The 21,144-nt window shown below is 38.1% G+C and overlaps 1 protein-coding gene and 1 pseudogene across 5 annotated transcripts in view; one reads left to right on the top strand and one right to left on the bottom strand.

The window, feature by feature from the left end:
• The window catches only part of AP3S1 (adaptor related protein complex 3 subunit sigma 1), a 60,684-nt gene that overhangs the window by 20,021 nt on the left and 19,519 nt on the right, over positions 1-21,144 (bottom strand). For all 4 annotated transcript variants that reach the window (XR_013961186.1, XM_080679829.1, XM_080679830.1 and 1 more), the window contains 2 exons: positions 12,552-12,643; positions 8,940-9,051 (listed from right to left, as the gene is read on the bottom strand). Coding sequence is in view for 3 of the 4 variants with exons in the window: in XM_080679829.1 (XP_080535955.1) it covers positions 8,940-9,051; positions 12,552-12,643 (204 nt within the window). In the remaining variant the exon portion in view is untranslated. The remainder of the gene's footprint in view (positions 1-8,939; positions 9,052-12,551; positions 12,644-21,144) is intronic.
• On the top strand, positions 5,391-5,692 carry LOC308255341 (cytochrome c-like; annotated as a pseudogene). The gene has a single exon. The product of its transcript is annotated as a cytochrome c-like (transcript).

A 21,144-nucleotide genomic window follows, 5' to 3' on the forward strand; every position in this document is an offset into this window, starting at 1 on the left:
TCTAATTCAATTTTTTACACAAATATTATTTAGTTCCCCACATATATATATGAGAAAAATCTTACTGAAAATGAAAAGTTTTAATACTCTGGTAATACAGTATAGTGTAGCAAGCAGAATTTTCCTAAAATGATCTTGGGCACTCATTCTGGATTACCTGGAAAATAAACCAACTAGGCCAGGGCTCCCTCTTTCTCCAGCAGGAGGAACTGCACCAGAACTCACCTTCCCATGGGATTAGAGTTATATCCACCCTGCCCTCCCCGACAACAGCCCAATAAGAAAGCTGCAACCTCCCAAATGCTAGTCAGCTGAGTTTCCCAGATTACACTTAAAAACAGGTGGCAACTAAACCTATACAGCCTAAAGCTTAATTAGTATATATGTGTCACCCCACTGACAAGGGTGCTTTCAAGCCTACAGAATAATAATGTGGGGTGGGGTGGGGCAAGGCCTCCATTGGCACACCATTCTATGTTAGGTAGCACCTACCTCAGCACAATTTCCCATGCGATACTGGGAAGATTAGGTGATCTTTCTTCACCTAACTATTCTTGGCTTACAAACTAAGTCTATCTCTTATCATATAATTCTATCATCATGCAGAATTTGTCCAAAGCCATCACACACATATCCTATCTAATAAAAGAGTAATATGCAAATTAACTATCACTCTGTTACACCCACAAGCCACACCCACCAGCCAATCAGGAGCAAGTATGCAAATTAACCCAACCAAGATGGCTGCAGCAGGAGGCTTGGGTTTTCACACCAATGGAGGAAGCCAAGCTTTCCACACACCCTGGCCGGCCCAGGCCTCCACTCAAGGCTACAAAGTTTCAATGATAGAAGATAAATAAATCCCAACAAAAATGGCAGCAGCCATGGAGCTGGAGAGAGCAAGAGGCTTGGGTTGCCCCTGGTGATTGAGGAAGCCAAAGCTCCCACAGTCATGGCCTGCTTTGGCCTCCACTACAAAGTTTCAATTATAGAAGATAAATAAATCTCAACAAAAATGGCTGCAGCCTTGGAGCAAGCAGGAGGCTTGGCTCCGCTCAAGGCTACAAAGTTTCAATTGTAGAAGATAAATAAATCCTAGATACCAGGGCCTCCGCTTGGGTCGCCAGGGGGTGTAGCCGGCCTGCAAACCACCACAGGCCCCTTGCCCAGGCTGCCGCACGCCCCAAGGGAACCCCCACCCTGATCTGGGACACCCTTCAGGGCAAACCAGCTGGCCCCCACCCGTGCACCAGGCCTCTAGCCTATCTAATAAAAGAGTAATATGCAAATTGACCATCACTCCAACACACAAGATGGCGGCCCCTATGTGGTCAAAGATCCTGTCCCCATGTGGACACAAGATGACTGCCACAAGATGGCCAGCAGGGGAGGGCAGTTGGGAGGGAGCAGGCCTGCAAGGGAGGGCAGTTGGGGGTGATCAAGCCTGCAGGGGAGGGCAGTTAGGGGTGACCAGGCCGGCAGAAGAGGGAAGTTGGGGGCGACCGAGCCTGCAGGGAAGGACAGTTGGGGGGCACCCAGGCCTGCAGGGGAGAGCAGTTGGGGGGGACCAGGCCTGCAGGGGAGGGCAGTTAGGGGTGACCAGGCCTGCAGGTGAGAGCAGTTAGGGGTGACCAGGCCTGCAGGTGAGGGCAGTTAGGGGCAAACAGGCTGGCAGGGGAGCAGTTAGGCATCAATCAGACTGGCAGGGGAGTGGTTAGGGGGTGATCAGGCTGGCAGGCAGAAGCGGTTAGGGGCAATCAGGAAGGCAGGCAGGCGAGCAGTTGGGAGCCAGCAGTCCTGGATTGTGAGAGGGATGTCCGACTGCCCGTTTAGGCCCGATCCTACTGGGATCGGGCCTAAACAGGCAGTCGAACTGGAGAGGGTGCAGGCTGGGCTGAGGGACACACACCCCCATGCATGAATTTCGTGCACCGGGCCTCTAGTATAGAATAAAAAGATTCACAAATTCTTATAAAAGTGAAAAAAATAAAAGGACTTCTTATCCAATTCAATTTGTATACTAATAATACTTTATATGCCTTCCTTAAAAATATATGCTTTAATGATGTTAGCTAAAAATGACTGACAATTATGTCAGTCATTTATCCACAAGCTTCATGTACAATATCATTTTTTAAGTCCTCACCTGAAGACATGTTCTTTGATTTTTAGAGAAAGGAGACAGAGAAAGAGAAAGAGAAAAGAAGAGAGAAAGAAACATCGATGTGAGAAATAGTGATCACTTGCCTCCTGCATGCATGCTGATGGGAGCCAGGGATTAAACCAGCCGTGGGCAAACTACGGCCCGCGGGCCGGATTCGGCCCGTTCGGCTGTTCTATCCGGCCCGTGGAGCCGAAAGAGTGGAGGGTTCTCTTGCTCTCCCCTCCGCTCCTTTACTTTGAATTTATATTAGTTCACACAAACACTCCATCCATGCTTTTGTTCCGGCCCTCCGGTCCAGTTTAAGAACCCATTGTAGCCCTCAAGTCAAAAAGTTTGCCCACCCCTGGATTAAACCCACAACCTAGATATGTGCCCTGACTGGGAATTGAACTTGAGATTCGATGTACAGGACGACGGTCCTACTAACTGAACCACACCAGCCAGGGATACAATATCTTTTTTATACCTGTACCTATTCTATGAGTTGGTATTATCATTACCCCCATTTTGCAAATAAAAAAAATATGGTCAAAGAGGTTAAACAACTTGTCCAAAGTTATATACCAGTACAAAGTGGAGTCTGAATGATTTTAACCACTATTAGCTTGCTTTTATTCACTGATCTTTTAAACAATCTCATGAGGTCTGTAGACAGCAAATTGAAACAGGCATAGTTTACAGGTAAAAAAAAGTCAGGGTCTATAAAGATTAAATGATATGCTCAATCTCATACTAATTAGCAGCCATAACTAAAATAATTTCACAAAAGCTAGTCTAACACACTTGGTACCATAGTAATAACAAATGCTATACTTGGAGCTCTAGTTTGCATGTTTATTCTAACATAGCCAAAACTTATCTTTCTATATCTACAGAAAAGTTTAGCTGTTAGTTATCAATTATTTCTAAACTACAACTGAACAAGACTGATGGTAATTTAATTGCTACATGGGGTCCAGAAAACAATGACAGAATTTGGAATCATCTAGTGAATTTTTATGCCTCCATTATCAGCTTGGCATAACAAATTAATTGAGGACAATATGACTGCTTATAAATAACTCAAACAACCAAAATTAATATTTAATGAGCTTCTATTCTCACTCTGTAAATATTTTAACATTCTCAATGAAGATATGCTACAATAGAAAGGACTCTAAAAAAAGCTATCAACTCTGAAATTTGCTTATTTGGCAGTCAATATCACACTAAAATAGTACACATCAGATACAAATAAGATAACCTTTCTCCCCAACTTATAAAGAATTAAAAAAGGAATAAGAGAAAACAGAAGGTGATTATTCAATTTCAATTCAATTCAATGCCTTTCTCAGATTTTATATAGATATAAAGTCAAATCTGGGACAGCATGCATGTCTTAGAAGCATGAAATCTTTGCATAAAAATATGCTTCTACGATCATTTGAATGGTCATTTTTAATATTCAAAATACCAAAACTAAACATATATTTAGTAATTATATGTTGATGTTTAATAAGTTTTCTCAATCCGCTTTCTAAAGAACATGCAAAACCAAGAGATTTTGACCTAAACTCCCTTGGTTTATAATTTTCCACACTTTTTACATATCACTTGCCTTTCTCAAAACTAGAGGTTGGACAAAGCAAGAAAATCAGTTCTAAATAAGTTCTGAATAGCTGATTCATGAAAGAAGCAGAAACAATAAGCTACTTCTTTCCATCTTTGTTCCTCAATGTTTTTAAAGTGACCGACTCAGGCATGAGCATTCCCTCATGATAATCTTAACTCAATAAAATTATTTGTAGCAACTACATTTTTTTTACTGTTAGTTAATACGTTACATAGCAACCACTATATTTTATCTTTCTAACTAACTTTTCTCCTAATTAACCTTGGGTTTTGCTGTCACTTATTTTACAAAAAATTGTAAATATTAAGCATTAAATATTATATGCATTCATTCAACAATTACCTATTGAGGATCTACTATGTGCCTGGACCTTTGTACACACTAGGGATAAATAAGTGAACAAAATAAACAAAAATCCTGACCATCACAGAGCTTATATTCTTGTAAGGATAAATGACAATAAACAAGATAAAGTCAGTCAAATATATGGTATACTAAATAGTGGTAGGTACTAAGGAAAATAATACAGCAGAAAGGGGGTTAGAAAATATGAAAGAAAAGGGCTATGGAATACACAGAGAAGGTAACATCTGGGTCAAGACGTGAAAGAATGGAGCTAACCATGTAAATATCAAAAGGAAGAACAATCTAGGTAGAAAGATCAGCAAGCACAAATGCTCTGATGTAGAAGCATGCCAGTATGTTTGAGGAACAGCAAGGAGGTCAGTGTGGGTAGAGAAAAAGGAAAAGGAGTAGAAGACGAAGTAAGATAAGTAGCAGGGTATGGGGAGGGTAGTCTAATTATGTGGGGCCTCATAGGTCATTTGTAAGAAATTTGGCTTTTCCTTTACTCTAAGAAAGAAGAAAAGCCATTGAAGAATTCAGAATGGAAGAGTGTAAGATGTGACATATTTCAATAGTATCACTTTGGCTCTTTTACTGAGATAAGACCAAAAGGAAAAGACAGTGGAAGCAGAAAGACCAGTCAGGAAACTACTGTTATAATCCAGCAAGAGCTAGTGGTGGCTTGGATCAATGTAGTGGCAATGCAGAGTGTAGTAAGTGGTTATATTCTGTATATCCAACAGGATTTGCCAAAGAGATGGGAGAGGTCATAAAACCAAAACAAAGCAACTACAGACGTAGGATGAAAACCAGGCAAGTAAGGTGTCCTACAAGCCAAGTGAAGAAAAATTTCATGAAGAAGAGAGTGATCAACAATCTTAATCAAATAAAGGACTGATGAGACTGATCAGCAACTATAGAGCTTAAAACCTGATTGAAGTGTGTTCCAGACAAAAAGAAAAAGAAAAAATTGAGACATTTTATACAGACATCTTAAAAGTGTTTTTGCTGTAATGGATGGGGGGAGAAATGAGGCATTGGCTGGAGAAGGAAGTAGAGAGAGGACTTTTTTTTTTTTTTTTAAGATGGGAGAAAATATTATGGGCTAGTGGGAGTGATCTAAAAATAGAGGAAAAATGGAAGCAAGTTCAGTTGCACCAATATGGAAACCTAGGCGCAGATGGGGCATGTCCTTGGACTTAGAAAGCAGGACGTCTGGCTTGTGAGTGGGAACCTCTGTGTAACATGCGACCAAAGAGCAATTTAAAAATGAATGATGTTGAGAAGGGCAAGAAGATTTTTGTTCAAAAGTGTGCCTGGTGCCATACTATGGGAAAGGGAGGCAAGCACAAGACTGGGCCAAATCCCCATGGTCTATATGGGTGAAAGAAAGGTCGGATCCCTGGATTTTCTGCCAATAAGAACAAAGGCATCACCTGGGGAGAGATGGAGTATTTGGAGAATCGCAAGAAGTATATCCCTGGAACAAAAAATGATCTTCGCTGGCATTAAGAGGAGTGCAGAAAGGGCAGACTTGGTAGCTTATCTCAAAAAAAGCTACTAACGAATAATAGGTGGCCACTGCCTTATTACAACAAACGTCTTATGACATTTTTATTTGTACCATATTTAAATTGATCTCATACACCAGAATTCAGATCATGAACAGCTGGTAAAACATTTCTTTTGGGCAGTTCTGATTTAAATAAGATTAGCTTGGGGTTAAATTAATATAATCAGCATTTTGAACTTTGATGGTAATTTCGGTTCAGCAAGTGCTATCATTGTTTTCCCCTTCTAAAAATGTGATTGGCCTTGATTCATAATGTTTAATTTTTCATAGAGATGGTGAATGGCATTCTAAACCCTGTAGGAGATTGGTTTTATACTTAGATTTATATAACTGGTGTATTAATATGTTTAAATACTGAGGAAATCCCTTTACTATTTCTTAGAGCAGCAAGACTCACTTGTATTTCAAGTTGTGCTCATTAGCAAGGTCTGAAGATAAGCTGGCAGTGTCCACTTTATCATTTTGGTCCTAACTATGCCAATTCAATTAAAATTCCCTATCTAAACTGTTGCCTTTTTCTAAATAGTTGCCTTTTATTTAATAAAAGGCATTTCAGTGTGGTTTATGTATATCAAATAAAGAACACAACACTTCTCACATTTTATAGATGATCTATAGGGTCAGATGCTTTTAAAATTCAGCATGAGCCCTAGCCAATTTGGCTCAGTGGAATGAGTGTCAGCCCTCAGACTGAAGGGTCCCTGGTCCAAATCCAGTCAAGGGCATGTACCTCAGTTCCAGGCTTGATCCTCCGCTTGGGGAGGGCATGTACAGGAGGCAACCAATCGATGTGTCTCTTTCACATAGATGTTTCTTTCTCTCTGTCTCTCCCCCTCCCTTCCACTGTCTCTAAAAAGAAAAAAAAAGTCAATGGAAAAATATCCTCGGGTGAGGATTAACATAAAAAAAATTTCAGCCCTAACTGGTCTGGCTCAGTGGATAGAGTGTCAGCCTGCGGACTGAAGGGTCCCTGGTTCGATTCCGGTCAAGGGCATGTACCTTGGTTGCGGGCACATACCCGGTGGGGAGTGTGCAGGAGGCAGCTGATCGATGTTTCTCTCTCATCGATGTTTCTAACTCTCTATCCCTCTCCCTTCCTCTCTGTAAAAAATCAATAAAATGTTTAAAAAAAAAATTTCAGCATGACAATATATAGTAGCAAACTTTGCTTGTGAATTCTTTAAGTCAGACTAAGTCATAATTCAGGAATGCGTTGAACAGTTATTCAAAAACAACTATAAAATTACTGTATATATTTGTGATTGGGAATGGTACTTTTGCCAACTTACTAGAAGGATTAAAGTAGAGAATAGATTAGCAACACAAAATTGTGAATTATGTGATCATAAGGCTTAAGATAATTAAAAAAAAATCACAGACCAAGACATAAATAAAAGAGAGGAAAGATGACACAGAAGAGGGAGAACTGTTACAGCAATGAGGAGAAAACTAGTATATAAGTGGGTGAATTGGCCTTAGCTAGGAGTATAGTGAGTCCACCTCTCATAGAAGAGAGAATAGAGCACATGGACACAGATGTTCTCCTCTGATTGCTTCAATTTTCTCAGTGAACTAGAAAGCAAGATGCTAGAAGTGCTAGAGGTTTAAGGAGAAAGGAGAATGTATCAGTAGTTTAACCTAGAGTATGGACCAGTGAATGGACTGGATAGCATTAAGGACTCTTGGAGGTTAGGGATTATGAATTTAAAGTAAAGCCAATAAGTATGGTTATGTTTTTTTCCTCTCTATGTATGTTCACATGTATAGGTACAAGGAAGGAATTGAGTACTATATACAAGGCTATGATTATCATGATGACTATAGACTTTAAGCTGGGTAAGGAAAGTTAGACATCAGGAGGATCAGGGACAGTGAAAATAAAATAGGTTTAAAAGACTTAAGAACCCAACAGGCTCAAAGATTTGTAGGAGTAATAGAAATTGTGATATGAAAGGTAAGAGGTGGCAGAGAGTGCAAACTGTGAAGTTGAAATGATGGAGGAATTGAAGTTTGAATAAAGACAAGATCAAGAAGTAAGTAGTGAGGTAGGGTAGAGGGCAAAATTTATTGGAGAAGAGGAATTCCAATGTTTGAAGACACCAGTGTACTGAAAGAATTATCCACATGAACACTGAAATCACAAGCAGTATTGAAGTGAAGGCACTGAATAATTCTTCATGAGTCTCCCATATCTGGACATAATGTGAGCAGAGTTACTGACTGTCTTTATTGTGGACTATCTTTTCAAGCAAGCTTGTCTAACAAATAGCCTTAGAAAGTAGTGTCTCTCTCCAAAGCAAAGGGTAGGTTTACCCTTAGAAAATATTATCTTCCTCCACTTCAAGGGCAGACATGCTTAGTGTCCACTATCAAAGATTCAAGTTCCCTAAGCTTGTGGTTCCTCTGCTATCATTCAATCTACTGTGTATGCAGGTATCACATGGCTCTTTTCAAGTCACACTTTGGAAATTGGGACTTGAGGACCCAGTGTAAGCAAATGCTTTTACTTTGGCTACTGCTTTTGTTGTTAGTAATAAAGTCCTTTGTTTCTGGCCCAGAAAATCTCTCCTCTTCTGCCAACATCCATGAAACTGTGATAGTTAACTTGTTAGCTTGCAAGTAGGATAAAATCTCAGACCCTTGAAAGTTTTTCATAGAATCTTCAATGAATGGAAGGTGGGAATGAAAGATTACTGCAACAGGATGGGTAAAAGGTGGTATAGTTTAATAACGTGAGATAAAGTTTGGAGATGTTTTAGAAGAGATGATGATCTGGAAAAAGCAATGAGAAGAGAAGCAAGGAAAGATCTCCAGGATCAATGTTATAAAGAAAGCATGAGAGGCAATGTTACAGAAGAGGTTGAAGATAAAGAGAAATTTCCTAATGACTGACCTTGAGCTCCAGGGACATTATAAAAGATTTTCAGGAGTCAGAGAGGAGTGGGTTTTGGGGTCAAATCTGGATACACATGGTAAGTGACTCATGACTCTTGGGCTTCTTATGGTGACTTACATGAACAAGAAAAAAGGAGTGTGATGAAATTAGTTGTGGTTAGTCTTACTCAGATTAAGTGAGTCTATGTGTTTTTATATCCTTCCTCCCTCTTTTACCCACCCAATACTACTATGGAATGCTTCATTTCTTACCAAAAGAAACATCATTTTAGAAAATTTGCAACATACACATTTTTTTTAAATGTAAATGGCAAAATTGTTATTTAAGATAGAGGCAAATGTTAACTTACTTGAATTAGATCTAAAATGCCAAGTTCACTTTCTGAAGAATCCACACAGAAGACAAAATATAACGTTGCATAATGTCTATAAATTAGTTTGTTGTCAGATCCTCCAATTAATCTAAATGACAAAACAAAACAATTGGAAAATTATAAGAACAAAATGAAAAACATTTTCATTACCTCAAGCAAACTGATAATTTACTTAAAAACATTTTATAAAATAAAAGGTAACATTTACTGGCATAGCATTCAAGTGAACTTGTATTAGAGACTGAGTAAATTAAGGTGGTTGTTTCCTTAAAAAATGTCAAGTAAAAGACGTTGCTGCTTCATTTTAATTCATTCATTCACTAAACTATCTACTGAGTATATACTATGTGTCAGACACTGATAGTGGATAAGGAGCAATAAACAAACATTATCAGAATAGAAAGCACTACATAGAGAATTAAAATAGGATGATACCATATTGATGGGTTCATTAATTCAGATTAGATGTTAAGAGTGATATTTAGGCCAAGATCTAATAATAATGAGGCAGCAATGACAATTTAGAGACAAGCATTTCAGGCAGAGGTAACAACTAATAAAAAGACCACTTCATCAAGAACAAAGTATGGATGTTCAGGGAAGAGAAAGACGGTCTGTAGACAAAGAAAGATTAGTAAGAAATGAGGTCAGAAAGAGGGCAGAAATCAAGATGCCAGGGCATTTGAAAGTGCTTACTAAGTTTAATTACATAAGCCACAAGCTTAAGACTGATTAGAATCGAGGGGAGAAAAGAAAAAGAATGACATTTCTACTTAAGTTGGACAGATTTCCCAACAGAATCACCAAGAACACATTTTGTTTTGAAATATAAATACAAAACAACAACAAAAACTGAACTAGGAGATACTCAATTCTTTAATCAAATGTTTTTATTTATATTTGTTAGAATTACACCATTTTAAAAATAGTATTTTCAAACATCTTACATTTTTCTAAATATAGTTTAGCTATCATAGTTAAGTTTACAATAATTAGTTTGTTCATCTTCTCAACACTAACATAAAATCAAGACTAAATGTAATTAAAGCTAACTGAACACTCAAAAAAGGGAAAATGGCATATATTACTTACTCAGTAAAAGTAACACTGAAGCCCTAGCCAGTTTGGCTCAGCCCGTGGATAGAGTGTCAGCCCGTGAACTGAAGGGTCATGGGTTCAATTTTGGTCAAGGGCACATACCTCAGTTGCAGGCTTGATCCCTGGTCCCGGTCAGGCAACCAATGGATGTGACTCTCCCACATCAATGTCTCTCTCTCTGTGTCTCTCCCCCTCCCTTCCACTCTCTCTAAAAATTCAATGAAAAAATATCCTTGGGATAAGGATTAACAAAAAAAATAAAATGGGTAAATAAATTTAAAAAAAGTAATACTGAATTTATAAGTTCTATAGAAATAATTCCTCAATCTTATGTTCTCTGATAGCAAAACGAGGAATAATCTTTGACAAAAATTTTTAACTGTGCTAGATATGTTTACAGAAAAGATTCAGTTAGAAAATATATACACTTTAAAGATTCTCTAAGATTATTTTTATAGGTTATTATTGCAATTGTTCTGTGAAAGACACAAAAAGAGCACAAGCAGCAGGTTAAGAGAAGACCAAACTTTTGGCGTTATTAAGTGACTATTAATGTTGTTAAAAATGGCTATATTATTAAAAGAAAGCAAAGATATTAATATGGCAAGTATACATTTACCTTTAAAAATATAATTTCATCTTTAAACTACAGTACAATACTGATACAAATTCTTATATGGAATGCAATACACCATATAAAACCACAGAATTTTAGAAATCTTCTTAGTCCAAATATCAGATAAAAACTGAGGTAGAAGATTTTAAGTTACCTGACCAAAAAAGCCAGCATGTTAGTGACAAAACTAGGACTAAACCAGATGTGTATTCTCATCTCTTATGCAATATTTGATATCTTTTTATAAGGTTGGAAAAGAATAATCACAAAGTAAAGCCATAATTTATAGTTGAAACAGTGCCTGATCAGATCAATCAGGTTTTTGCATGTCTACCACATGCAGTGCACTATGGTGGGTGGTAAGTTTCTTATGAGATAAGAGATTAAGAGACTGATTTGACAGAAAGTAATAGTGATGGCAAAGACATTAAATTATAAAGATGTAAGAGAAATAAGAAAATACAATTAAAATGTAAAAACAGAAACCAGGTGTACCTGTCTCAATTATTAAATTGATAAGCCTTAAGCTAATAGCAAAATTTACAAATATTTATCAATTTAAGTACAGCATGATATAACCTTTTATGAAAGTAAACTTTCTACGAGGTAAAAGTAATTATGTTCAGATAAGAGTGACTTCTCTATTATCCTATTTTTCATAATATGCATTATATACCTTAAAATAAAAAAGTGTAGGCTTCTCTGACTAACTTGTGATTATTCATAATGGGACTCAGTTAAAGTTTAGTTTTCAAATTGTCAATGAGGAAATATCTTATTAAGAAATCAATGATATAAATATGGGGGAACATTTATAAAACTATTTGAGAGCACATTATTTTCATGAAACCCATTAATTTAAAAGTATTTATAATAGTTGGCAAGTTTATTATAAGTAATTTTATTTTTGTTGCAATATGTGTGACATATAACACTACAAAGTATAAGTAATTCTTATTTTTCATTTAAAATAGAAAAATATATTAGCTGAATTCTAATCTATATACAGAAATGCCTATACAAATACACATACACACACATAGACATAGATTTGAAAAGCAGACTTCAGTCTTGTTTGTAATAATAAAATAAAGTATGTAATCTAAAATTTAATGAACAGATCTATTCACTCTAAGGAATAGCCTGTAGTCATTACAAAGAATAAAGTTGCTCTAGATGTGTTTAAATAGCAAAGCTTTTCAAATTACTAAGTGAAAACAAGAAATATGCAAACTAGCATACATGGTTTGATCTTAAGATCACACTTTTATATGTTAGTCAATGCAAAATTAATTTTCTAGAAAGACACACAAGAAATTAGGAAGGAGGACTAAAATTCGGAGAGAGAGAGAGAGAGAGAGAGAGAGAGAGAGAGAGAGACTCTTGATTTACATTTTACATTTTATACTTCCTTATAATGTTCGAATTTTCACCATATGAATATATTGCCTTATATAAAATACTTTTATAAAATTCTTAAAAAGAACAAATAAGATTGTATATCTTTAAAAATTACTTTTTAAAATATATTTTTATTGATTTCAGAGAGAAAGAGAGAGAGAGAAACATCAATGATGAGAGAAAATCATTGATCAGCTGCCTCCTGCATACCCCACATGGGGGACTAAGTCCGCAAACCAGGCAGCAAGTGCCCTGACTGGGAATTCAACTGTGACCTCCTGGTTCATAGGCTGACGCTCAATCACTAAGCCATGCCAGTTAGGCTAAAAAATTCTTTAAGTTAGATTTATAGGTGGCAATTAATTCACCTGATCAAATTAATTAAAATTTAAAAACTTTTACCATAAACAGATTAAACAGTATATATTCTAAACATACAAAGATTAGAATTGTCTATGAAATGCTTTACTTACAATCCTCCTTCTAAGAAATTACAAACATTTTCATCTCTCTTAGATACCAAATGGAATGTCTCCCTGATGATTTGCTGTTGTGTATCTTCACTCTGAGAAAGAATAATTCATATATGTTAGGATTGGATTTGTAGGTATAACAGCATTTAAAATGTTTAAAAGTAGGTTTCTGGTTAAAATGGTGGAGTAGTAAACGCTGTGCCCACCTCCTCCCACGACCACATCAAAATTACAAAGAAACTACTATAAGAAAACCATCATTGAGAATCTCCTGAAGACTAGCTGAACAGAAGTCCCATAACTAAGGATATACTGAAGAAGTCACGTACAGTCAAGGGGGGTGGACAGTGAAGATGATGAATGGGCTGGTCCCACACCCACATGTGGTGGCTAAAAATTGAGAGGGATATCTTGGCTGCTTAGGTGCCTCCTGAGGAGCAAGGAATCCCAGCCCCACACTAGGCTACCCAGACCAGGATTCCAGGGTTGGGAAGAGAAGTCCCCGTAACTTCTGACTATAAAAACCAGAGGGATTGTGGCTGAGTGAGATGGAGGGTTGCTGTAGTCCCAAGCATTTGTCTTAAAGGGCTGGCACACAGACTTACTTGCTGACAGATTCACTCGCTCTGGGGAGGCAGCTCAAAAGGTTCCAGGAACATGTGAAGCAGAACTGATTTATCTGGCTTCAGGATGAGGCCTGGAGGGGCAGCTTTTGCCTAGATAGAAGTGCTGGCAGAGAACACTGTTCTTTTGTTGATCCCTCCCTCAACCCAGCCTGCACTCACAGGTGGGTGCTGTATCTGAACCTCCATCCACCTAGCTAACACAGTTAACCCAACCCTGATGATTCCCTGAGACCCCACCTCCCCCAACTTGCAAGTACACCCAAGCTGCTTCCAGTGGTTTTTCCATACAAACAGCCTGTCTTGGCTCATGCTTCAGATTTTCCCAAAATCTCTTAAAGGTTCACAAACTCCAAAGAAGCAGCATCTGTCCTTACTGTGCCCCGTATCTCTTGCAAAGTAGCCCCAAGCCTGACAATACTGGTAGCCAGCCTCAGTCACCTTAGCCTCTCCCAGGCACCTCCAAATTCAGTCAAGAGGCAACTATCTGTAGATCACTTTGCAGCTCATAGCAAGTAGCCCAGATAGGGCAAAGGCAACAGCTAACTTTGGCCTGCACCAGAATCCTTCCCAACAACTTCAAAGGTTGGGACACACTCAAAGTGCAGACTTTGCAGGTGTCAGAACCCTACAGCAAATCCTGCTCTGTAGGGCCAACCCCTGCACAACAGCTCCTCCACTGTGGTCAGAGCCAGTCCTCACAACCAATCAGCCTGAGGGTCAATCTCTCCTACTGATGTGCCAACAGTAATCAAGGCTCAACTACAACAGGAGGGACACACAACCCACACAACTGGCTCACTGGGCCCCTCATGACACTTAGTCCATAAGGCCACTCTATCAAGACCAAGAAACATGGCAGCTCTACCTAATACACAGAAACAAACATAGGGGAATAAAGAAACATGTCCCAAATAAAAGAACAGAACACAACTCCAGAAAAAGAACTAAACAAAATGGCGACAAACAATCTACCAGATGCAGAGTTCAAACCACTGGTTATAAGTATGCTCAATTATCTCAGTGAGATCAACAAAGAGACAGGAAACATAAAAATGGAGAAAGAAAACATAAAAAAGAACAGTCAGAAATGAACAATACAATAAATGAAATGAAGAATACATTAAAGAAAATCAACAGTATATTAGATGAATCAAAGGACTGAATCAGCAATTTGGAAGATAAGGTAGGAGAAAACACCTAATCAGTACAGCAGAAAGAAACCAAAAACAAAACAAAACAAAAAAACAAGTATTGTTTCAGGGGCCTTGGGGACAACTTCAAGCACACCATCATTTGCATCATAGGAGTACCAGGAGGAGAAGAGAGAGAGCCAGGGATTGAAAACCTATCTGAAGAACTAATGACTGAAAACTTCCATAACCTGGCAAAGGAAATAAACATATAAGTCCAGGAAGCACAGAGTCCTAAAGAAGATGAACCCAAAGAGGCCCACACCAAGATACATCATAATTAAAATGCCAAATGTTAAAGACAAAGAGAGACTCTAAATAGCAGCAAGAGAAAGACAGATGGTTACCTACCTATAAGACTGTCAGCTGATTTCTTAACAGAAACATTTCAGGCCAGAAAGGATAAGCATAATGTATTCAAAGTGATGAAAAGCAAGGGACTACAACCAATATTACTCTACCCAGAAAAGCTATCATTTAGAATCAAAGGACAGATAAAGAGCTTCCCAAACAAGAAAAAGCTGAAGAAATTCATCACTACCAAACCAGTATTACAAGAATGTTAAAGGGATGTCTTTAAGAAGAAAGAAAAAAGACCAAAATTATGAATATCTACCAACAATTACTTTAAAAGTAAATGAATTAAATGCTCCAATCAAAAGACATAGGGTAGCTGAATGGATAAGTAACCAAGACCCTTACATACGCTGCCTAAAGAGACTCACTTCAGATGGAAAGACACACAGAGACTGAAAATAAAGAGATGGAAAAAGAAATTTTTTGAAAATGGAAATTAAAAAAAAAACGAACAGCCAGAGTAGCAATACTTATACCAGACAAAATAGACTTTAAAACAAAGGCTATAACAAGAGACAAAGAAAAACCCAGCCATTTCACTTTTTGGTATTTATCCAAAGAAATTCAAAGCACTAATTCAAAAGGGCAGAAGAATCCATATGCTCACTGCAGCATTATTTACAGTAGCCAAGATATGGAAACAACTTAAGTATTCACCAATAGATGAATGGATAAAAAAGAAGGGGTACATATATACAATGAAATATTACTCAGCCATAAAAATGAATGAAATCTTGGCATCTGCCACAACATGGATGGACCTAGAGCATATTATGCTAAATGAAATAAGTCAGCCACAGAATGACAAATACCATATAATTTTACTTATATGTGAAATTTAAAAAAAACAAAATAAATGAACAAATGAAACAAGCAAATTCATAGATACAGAGAACATTTTGATGGCTATCAGATGGAGGGAGGTTAGAAGAATGGGTAAAAAAGGGGAAGAGATTCAGAAGTACAAATTGCTAGTTACAAAACAGTCGATAAAAAGCATATCCTTGGGTGAGGATTTAAAATAATAATAATAATAAATGATATTGTAATAACTATGTATGATGTCAGATGGGTACTAGATTTATTGGGGTGATCACTTTGTAAGTTATATAAATAAAACTAACAATATTTTATGTCAACTGTAATTGAGAGATAAAAAAAATTATCAATAAAAATAATTTTTAAAATGAAAGATAGTGATATCTGTTGGGAAATTCACCTGATAGTTCCTTGAAGAACTAACATATCACATCTTACAGAAACAGAACCCAACGTTTTCTATGGAAAACAAAACAAAAGTCTATGCTTTATAGTTTACCACTACAATATAACTAGGTTATTTCTAAGTTTCGTGACCAGTAAGAAAAATATTAGACAAGGGAATTATAGACATTAGTAAAAGGGACACTAGATATTAAATAGTCAAAGCCCACTGTTTTACAAATGAGTAAACTGAAATAGAGAAGTTATAAATAATTCATATAGCTTATCTATTTTTTAATGGAACAAAGTCTGGAGCTTCTAATTAAGTAAGCTTAAGTAAATGCAAATTGAGGGAAGAGGCCATCCATCTTACTCAACTTTTTATGTTATCAGAAAATGGATTCTTGAGGATCCAAGATGGCGGCGTAGGTAAACACCTAAACTGCTGCCTCGCACAACAATTTCAAACCTACAACTAAAAGACAAAACGTCTATCACCCAGAACCACGGGAATGCTGGCTGAGTGGAAGTTCTACAACTAGAAGGAAAGAGCAAACAGCATTGAGGGGTGCACAAGCGCTGAAAAGCTGAGGTACGGAGACTCGCGAATCGGGCTGGCGACGGGCATCTGGGAGCGCTGCTGTTTTCAACCCGAAGGGAGATAAGCTCCCGATTACTCCAAAATCCAGTTTCTGGGAAGAATCAGGGGACCCAAACTCCTACGGGGAGAAGCTGGACTGTCTGCCGTGGGGTCGGAAAGTGAGGGAGGCTTGCTTGCAGGGCTGCGCGCAGGAATAATTGTTTATTGTGCTGGGGCGCAGGACGCAGGGACACGGTCGGAGACGCAGAGCCAGCTTACTGGCAGCCATCGCTGTTTGCCACACCCTAGCCTGGTCACGCCCTGAGACCCCGCCCTGCACAATCTACGAACCCACCCAAGCTCCAAGCAGCAGCTTTAGCATATGAATGGCCTGCCCTTTCGCAGCTTAACCTAGCAAACTTGCAGCCCGGGTCAGACAGCTCCAAAACCTCCAAACCCCAAGCAAAGAGGAGAAAACTGTAGTTCTCGCTGTATCTCCTGCTGGGTGGCCTCAGACAGTAGCTAACCTGCACCCCATTGGAGATCCAGAAGCCAGTGTACCTAGTGGTCAGTGTGAGACACCAGATTTCAACTCCTCACATCCATAAGTGACACATTCAAGAGGCAGACTCAGTGAGCACCAAAGCCCCACTGAAACAAGTCCTGCACCATAAGCGTGTCTCTAGCGCAGCAGCTCTTCCATTATAGACAGCGGGTCCTCACAGCCAATTGGCCTGGAGGTCAGTTCCTCCCAGTGTACCAACAGCAATCAAGGCTTAACTACACCAAGACTTTGCACTCAGCCCACAAAGGGGTGTACCAAAGGCGTCCACCTCAAGTGATTGGGGAGGCTGAGCTACTGGCCCCTATAGGTCACCTACCACTCAAAGCCACTCCATCAACACAAGGAAGCAGCAAAATGCGGAGACAAAGAAACATGTCACGAATGACAGAAATGGAGGAAAGCAAACTAATGGACGACACAGAGTTCAGAACCACATTTATAAGGTTACTCAAGAATCTTCTAAAAACCGCTGAGGAACTTAGTGAGACCTTTAAGGATCTTAATGAGAATGCCAAAAAAATAGAAAAGGACCAGTCAGAAATTAAGCATACACTGTCTGAAATAAAGAATATACAGAAACTCAACTGTAGATCAAAGGACCCCAAGAATCAAACCAAAGATTTGAAACATGAGGAAACAAAAAACACCCAACCAGAAAAACAAAAAGAAAAAAGAATCCAAAAATATGAAGATAGTGTAAGGAGCCTCTGGGACAACTTTAAGCGTGCCAACATCCGAATTTTTGGGGTGCCAGAAGAAGAGAGAGAGCAAAATATTGAAAACCTATTAGAAGAAATAATGACAGAAAACTTTCCCTACCTGGTGAAAGAAATAGACTTACAAGTTCAGGAAGCACACAGAACCCCATACAAGAGGAATCCAAAGAGGACCACACCAAGACACATCATAATTAAAATACCAAGGGCAAAAGACAAAGAGAGAATCTTGAAAGCAGCAAGAGAAAAACGGTTAGTTACCTACAAGGGAGTACCCATACGACTGTCAGCTGATTTCTCGGCAGAAACTATGCAGGCCAGAAGGGAGTGGCAAGAAATATTCAAAGTGATGAACAGCAAGAACCTACAACCAAGATTACTCTACCCAGCAAAGCTATCATTCAAAGTTGAAGGTCAGATAAAGAGCTTCACAGACAAGAAAAAGCTAAAGGAGTTCATCACCACCAAACCAGGATTACATGAAATGCTGAAGGGTGTTCTTTAAGAAGAGAAAGAAGAAGAAAAAGGTAAAGATAAAAATTATGAACAACAAAATGACATCAAATACATACCTACCAACAAGTGAATCTAAAAATCAAGTGAATAAAAAAATCTGAAGAACAGAATGGACTGGTGAATATAATAGAATCAGGGACATAGAAAGGGAGTGGACTGACAATTCTCTGAGGGGTGCGGGAAGAGATTGGACAAAAATCTTACACCTATGGATGAAGACAGTGGCGGGGGCTAAGTGCATGGGGTGGGGTGGGGAATCAGGTGGAGGGGAGCTATGGGGGGAAAAAAGAGGAACACCTGTAATAATCTGAACAATAAAGATTTATTAAAAAAAAAAAAAAAAGAAAATGGATTCTTGTATGTGCCCTGACTGGGGATCAGACCTGCAACCTTGGCATATTGGGACGATGCTCTGACCAACTAAGCTATCGAGCCATGGTGCAATATACAAATCATGTATCATAAAAATGTACATTTGAAACTTGTATGATCCTATTAACTAATGTTGTCCCAATAAATGTAATTTAAAAAGAAAAATGGAAACCAGAATGAGGAATAAACTATGTAAGATGCTCATATTCTCACAGGAACAAAAGAGAAAGGGGGTGGGGTGGGGAAATCCCCTGCTAATTTAAACTACAATCACATCATCAAGTACCCATACTATTGATGAAGACATGTAAATATGTCCAATAATATCAAGTATTGTCAAGAATGTATAACAACAAAGCACTTATACAGTACTAGAAGAACTGTAAATTGGTACGACCACTTCTGAAAAGAGAACAGCATTGCCTAGTAAAGCTAAACATGCAAGTACCCTGCCTAGGACAATGTTATTCAACTCCTAGTTATGTCCTAGAGAAATTATAAAAGATGTTTGCAAGACTGCTTATAGCAGCACTGTTTGTAACAGTAAGAAAACCACAATGTAAACGTCCATTAATCCCAGAATGTATAAACTGTGGTTTATTTGTGCATGGAATTACACAGCAATGAAAATTAATGACTACAGTAGATATAATGCCAATGGTGACCTTAGAAATGTTGAGTTTTTAAATTAAGTCACAGAAGACTATAAACACCATGATTTTATTTTTAGTCCAAAAACATTCAAGACTAAACAATAAATTATTTAAAGACAAAAATATGTATCAAAACAAAAATATATTATTATTTTTAAAATTCAAAATGATAGTTATAGAGAGGAAACAGGATGAAATACAAGAGAAATACAGAAAGATTTCAAAGATATTGGTAACTGAAAAAAGGGTGGTGAACGCATAGTAATTAGGGCACTACTTACCATATTTTACAGATATTTAATATATCAATATTCTTTTGTACCTATTAAATATTTCATTAAAAAGTTGAAAGGGGGGGGAGCACTGTATAAGACAGTTGTCCTTTTCCTTCATCATGTTTGCTTCATTGTCACCTCCTTCTAGTCTTCATCTAGAGCTAAATGGAGGCCCTGGGATGACCTTATCTACTCTTGTGGTTTCAACCATGTTACTATCTCCCTAATCTTTAATTGTCCCATATCTCTAGTACCGAAAAGAAGGCAACATTCTTTTCTGAGTTGGGATAGTACTTCCAGCTTCCAACTATACATCTCCACTTGTAGCTATAAAGTCATATTAAAACCCACATTTTGAAGACTAAAAACATTACATTTTTCTAAAACCGATTTTTCTTACTATATTCTAATCTCAGTTAATAACATCACCATTCACCAGACTCTCAAGGTAAAAATCTTTAACGTTCCTTTCCTTTCAATTCACATGTCTATTCCGGCACCAAGTCCTGATAATTCTATTTCAGAAATAGTCAAAGACATTTCTCAACTCAGATTCTTTTTCTTACTCAGAATACTGTAAGAACAACCTAAATGTTCACTCTGTCATCTCTCTCTACTCCATCCTACAAGCCACCAGAATTACTTCCTAAAAAAATAGCATTTTTTACCTCCTTTCTTAAAGCCCTGCAGTTTCCATTTGATCTAAAATAAAGTCCAAAGTCCCTACCATGCCATAAAACACCCTCCAAAATCTAACTGAGACCCATGTCTCAAAATTCATCTATTTCTTCTTCCCTATACAATCTTCTCCAACCATATTCAAGTTCTTGCCATTTACACCCTTCACATTTTCCTACTTCCTCAATCCATTCTCTAACAACATCCTTTTAAGACTTAGCTGAAACATGATAACTCTATAAAGTCCTTTTTTACTTTCTCAGGAAAAATTAGTTCCTTCTTCTTCATTGCTTCCTTGGCACTGTTTCTATTCCTGTTATACGCTTATAACAAAGTGCTCAAATTTCTTTTGTGCATATCTGAATTCTACCAGACTCTGAGTTCCTCCAGATATTCTTTGAATCTGAAATTCTCAACAAGTGGCTGGCATAGAGTAACCAATAAAAGTGTACTGAATAAGTGAATATGTAATCTAAAAGATGGGATCCAGGACGAGAAATCAAGATGGCGGCATAATAAACTGAACTGCTGCCTCGCACAACTACTTCAAAACTACAACTAAAAGACAAAACGGACATCATCCAGAACCATAGGAAGGCTGAATGAGTGGAAATTCTACAACTAGAAGGAAAGAGAAAAGCACACTGAGACTCAGAGGAGCTGCGGAAGTAAAGGTGGAGGCGCGCGCGCGGAGAGGGCTGGCAACTGAGTATGCAGTTATCTTTTTCAAGTGGGAGGGAGACAAAAGCTCCCGACTGCTCTGAACTCCAGTTTCGGGTGAGACTCTGGGGACCCAGACTCATATGGGGAGAAACTGGACTGTATGGCAGTGGGCGGAACTCGAGGGCGGCTTTCTCTCAGA

This window comes from Plecotus auritus, assembly GCF_963455305.1.
Source record: "Plecotus auritus genome assembly, chromosome: 7".
Taxonomy (NCBI): domain Eukaryota; kingdom Metazoa; phylum Chordata; class Mammalia; order Chiroptera; family Vespertilionidae; genus Plecotus; species Plecotus auritus.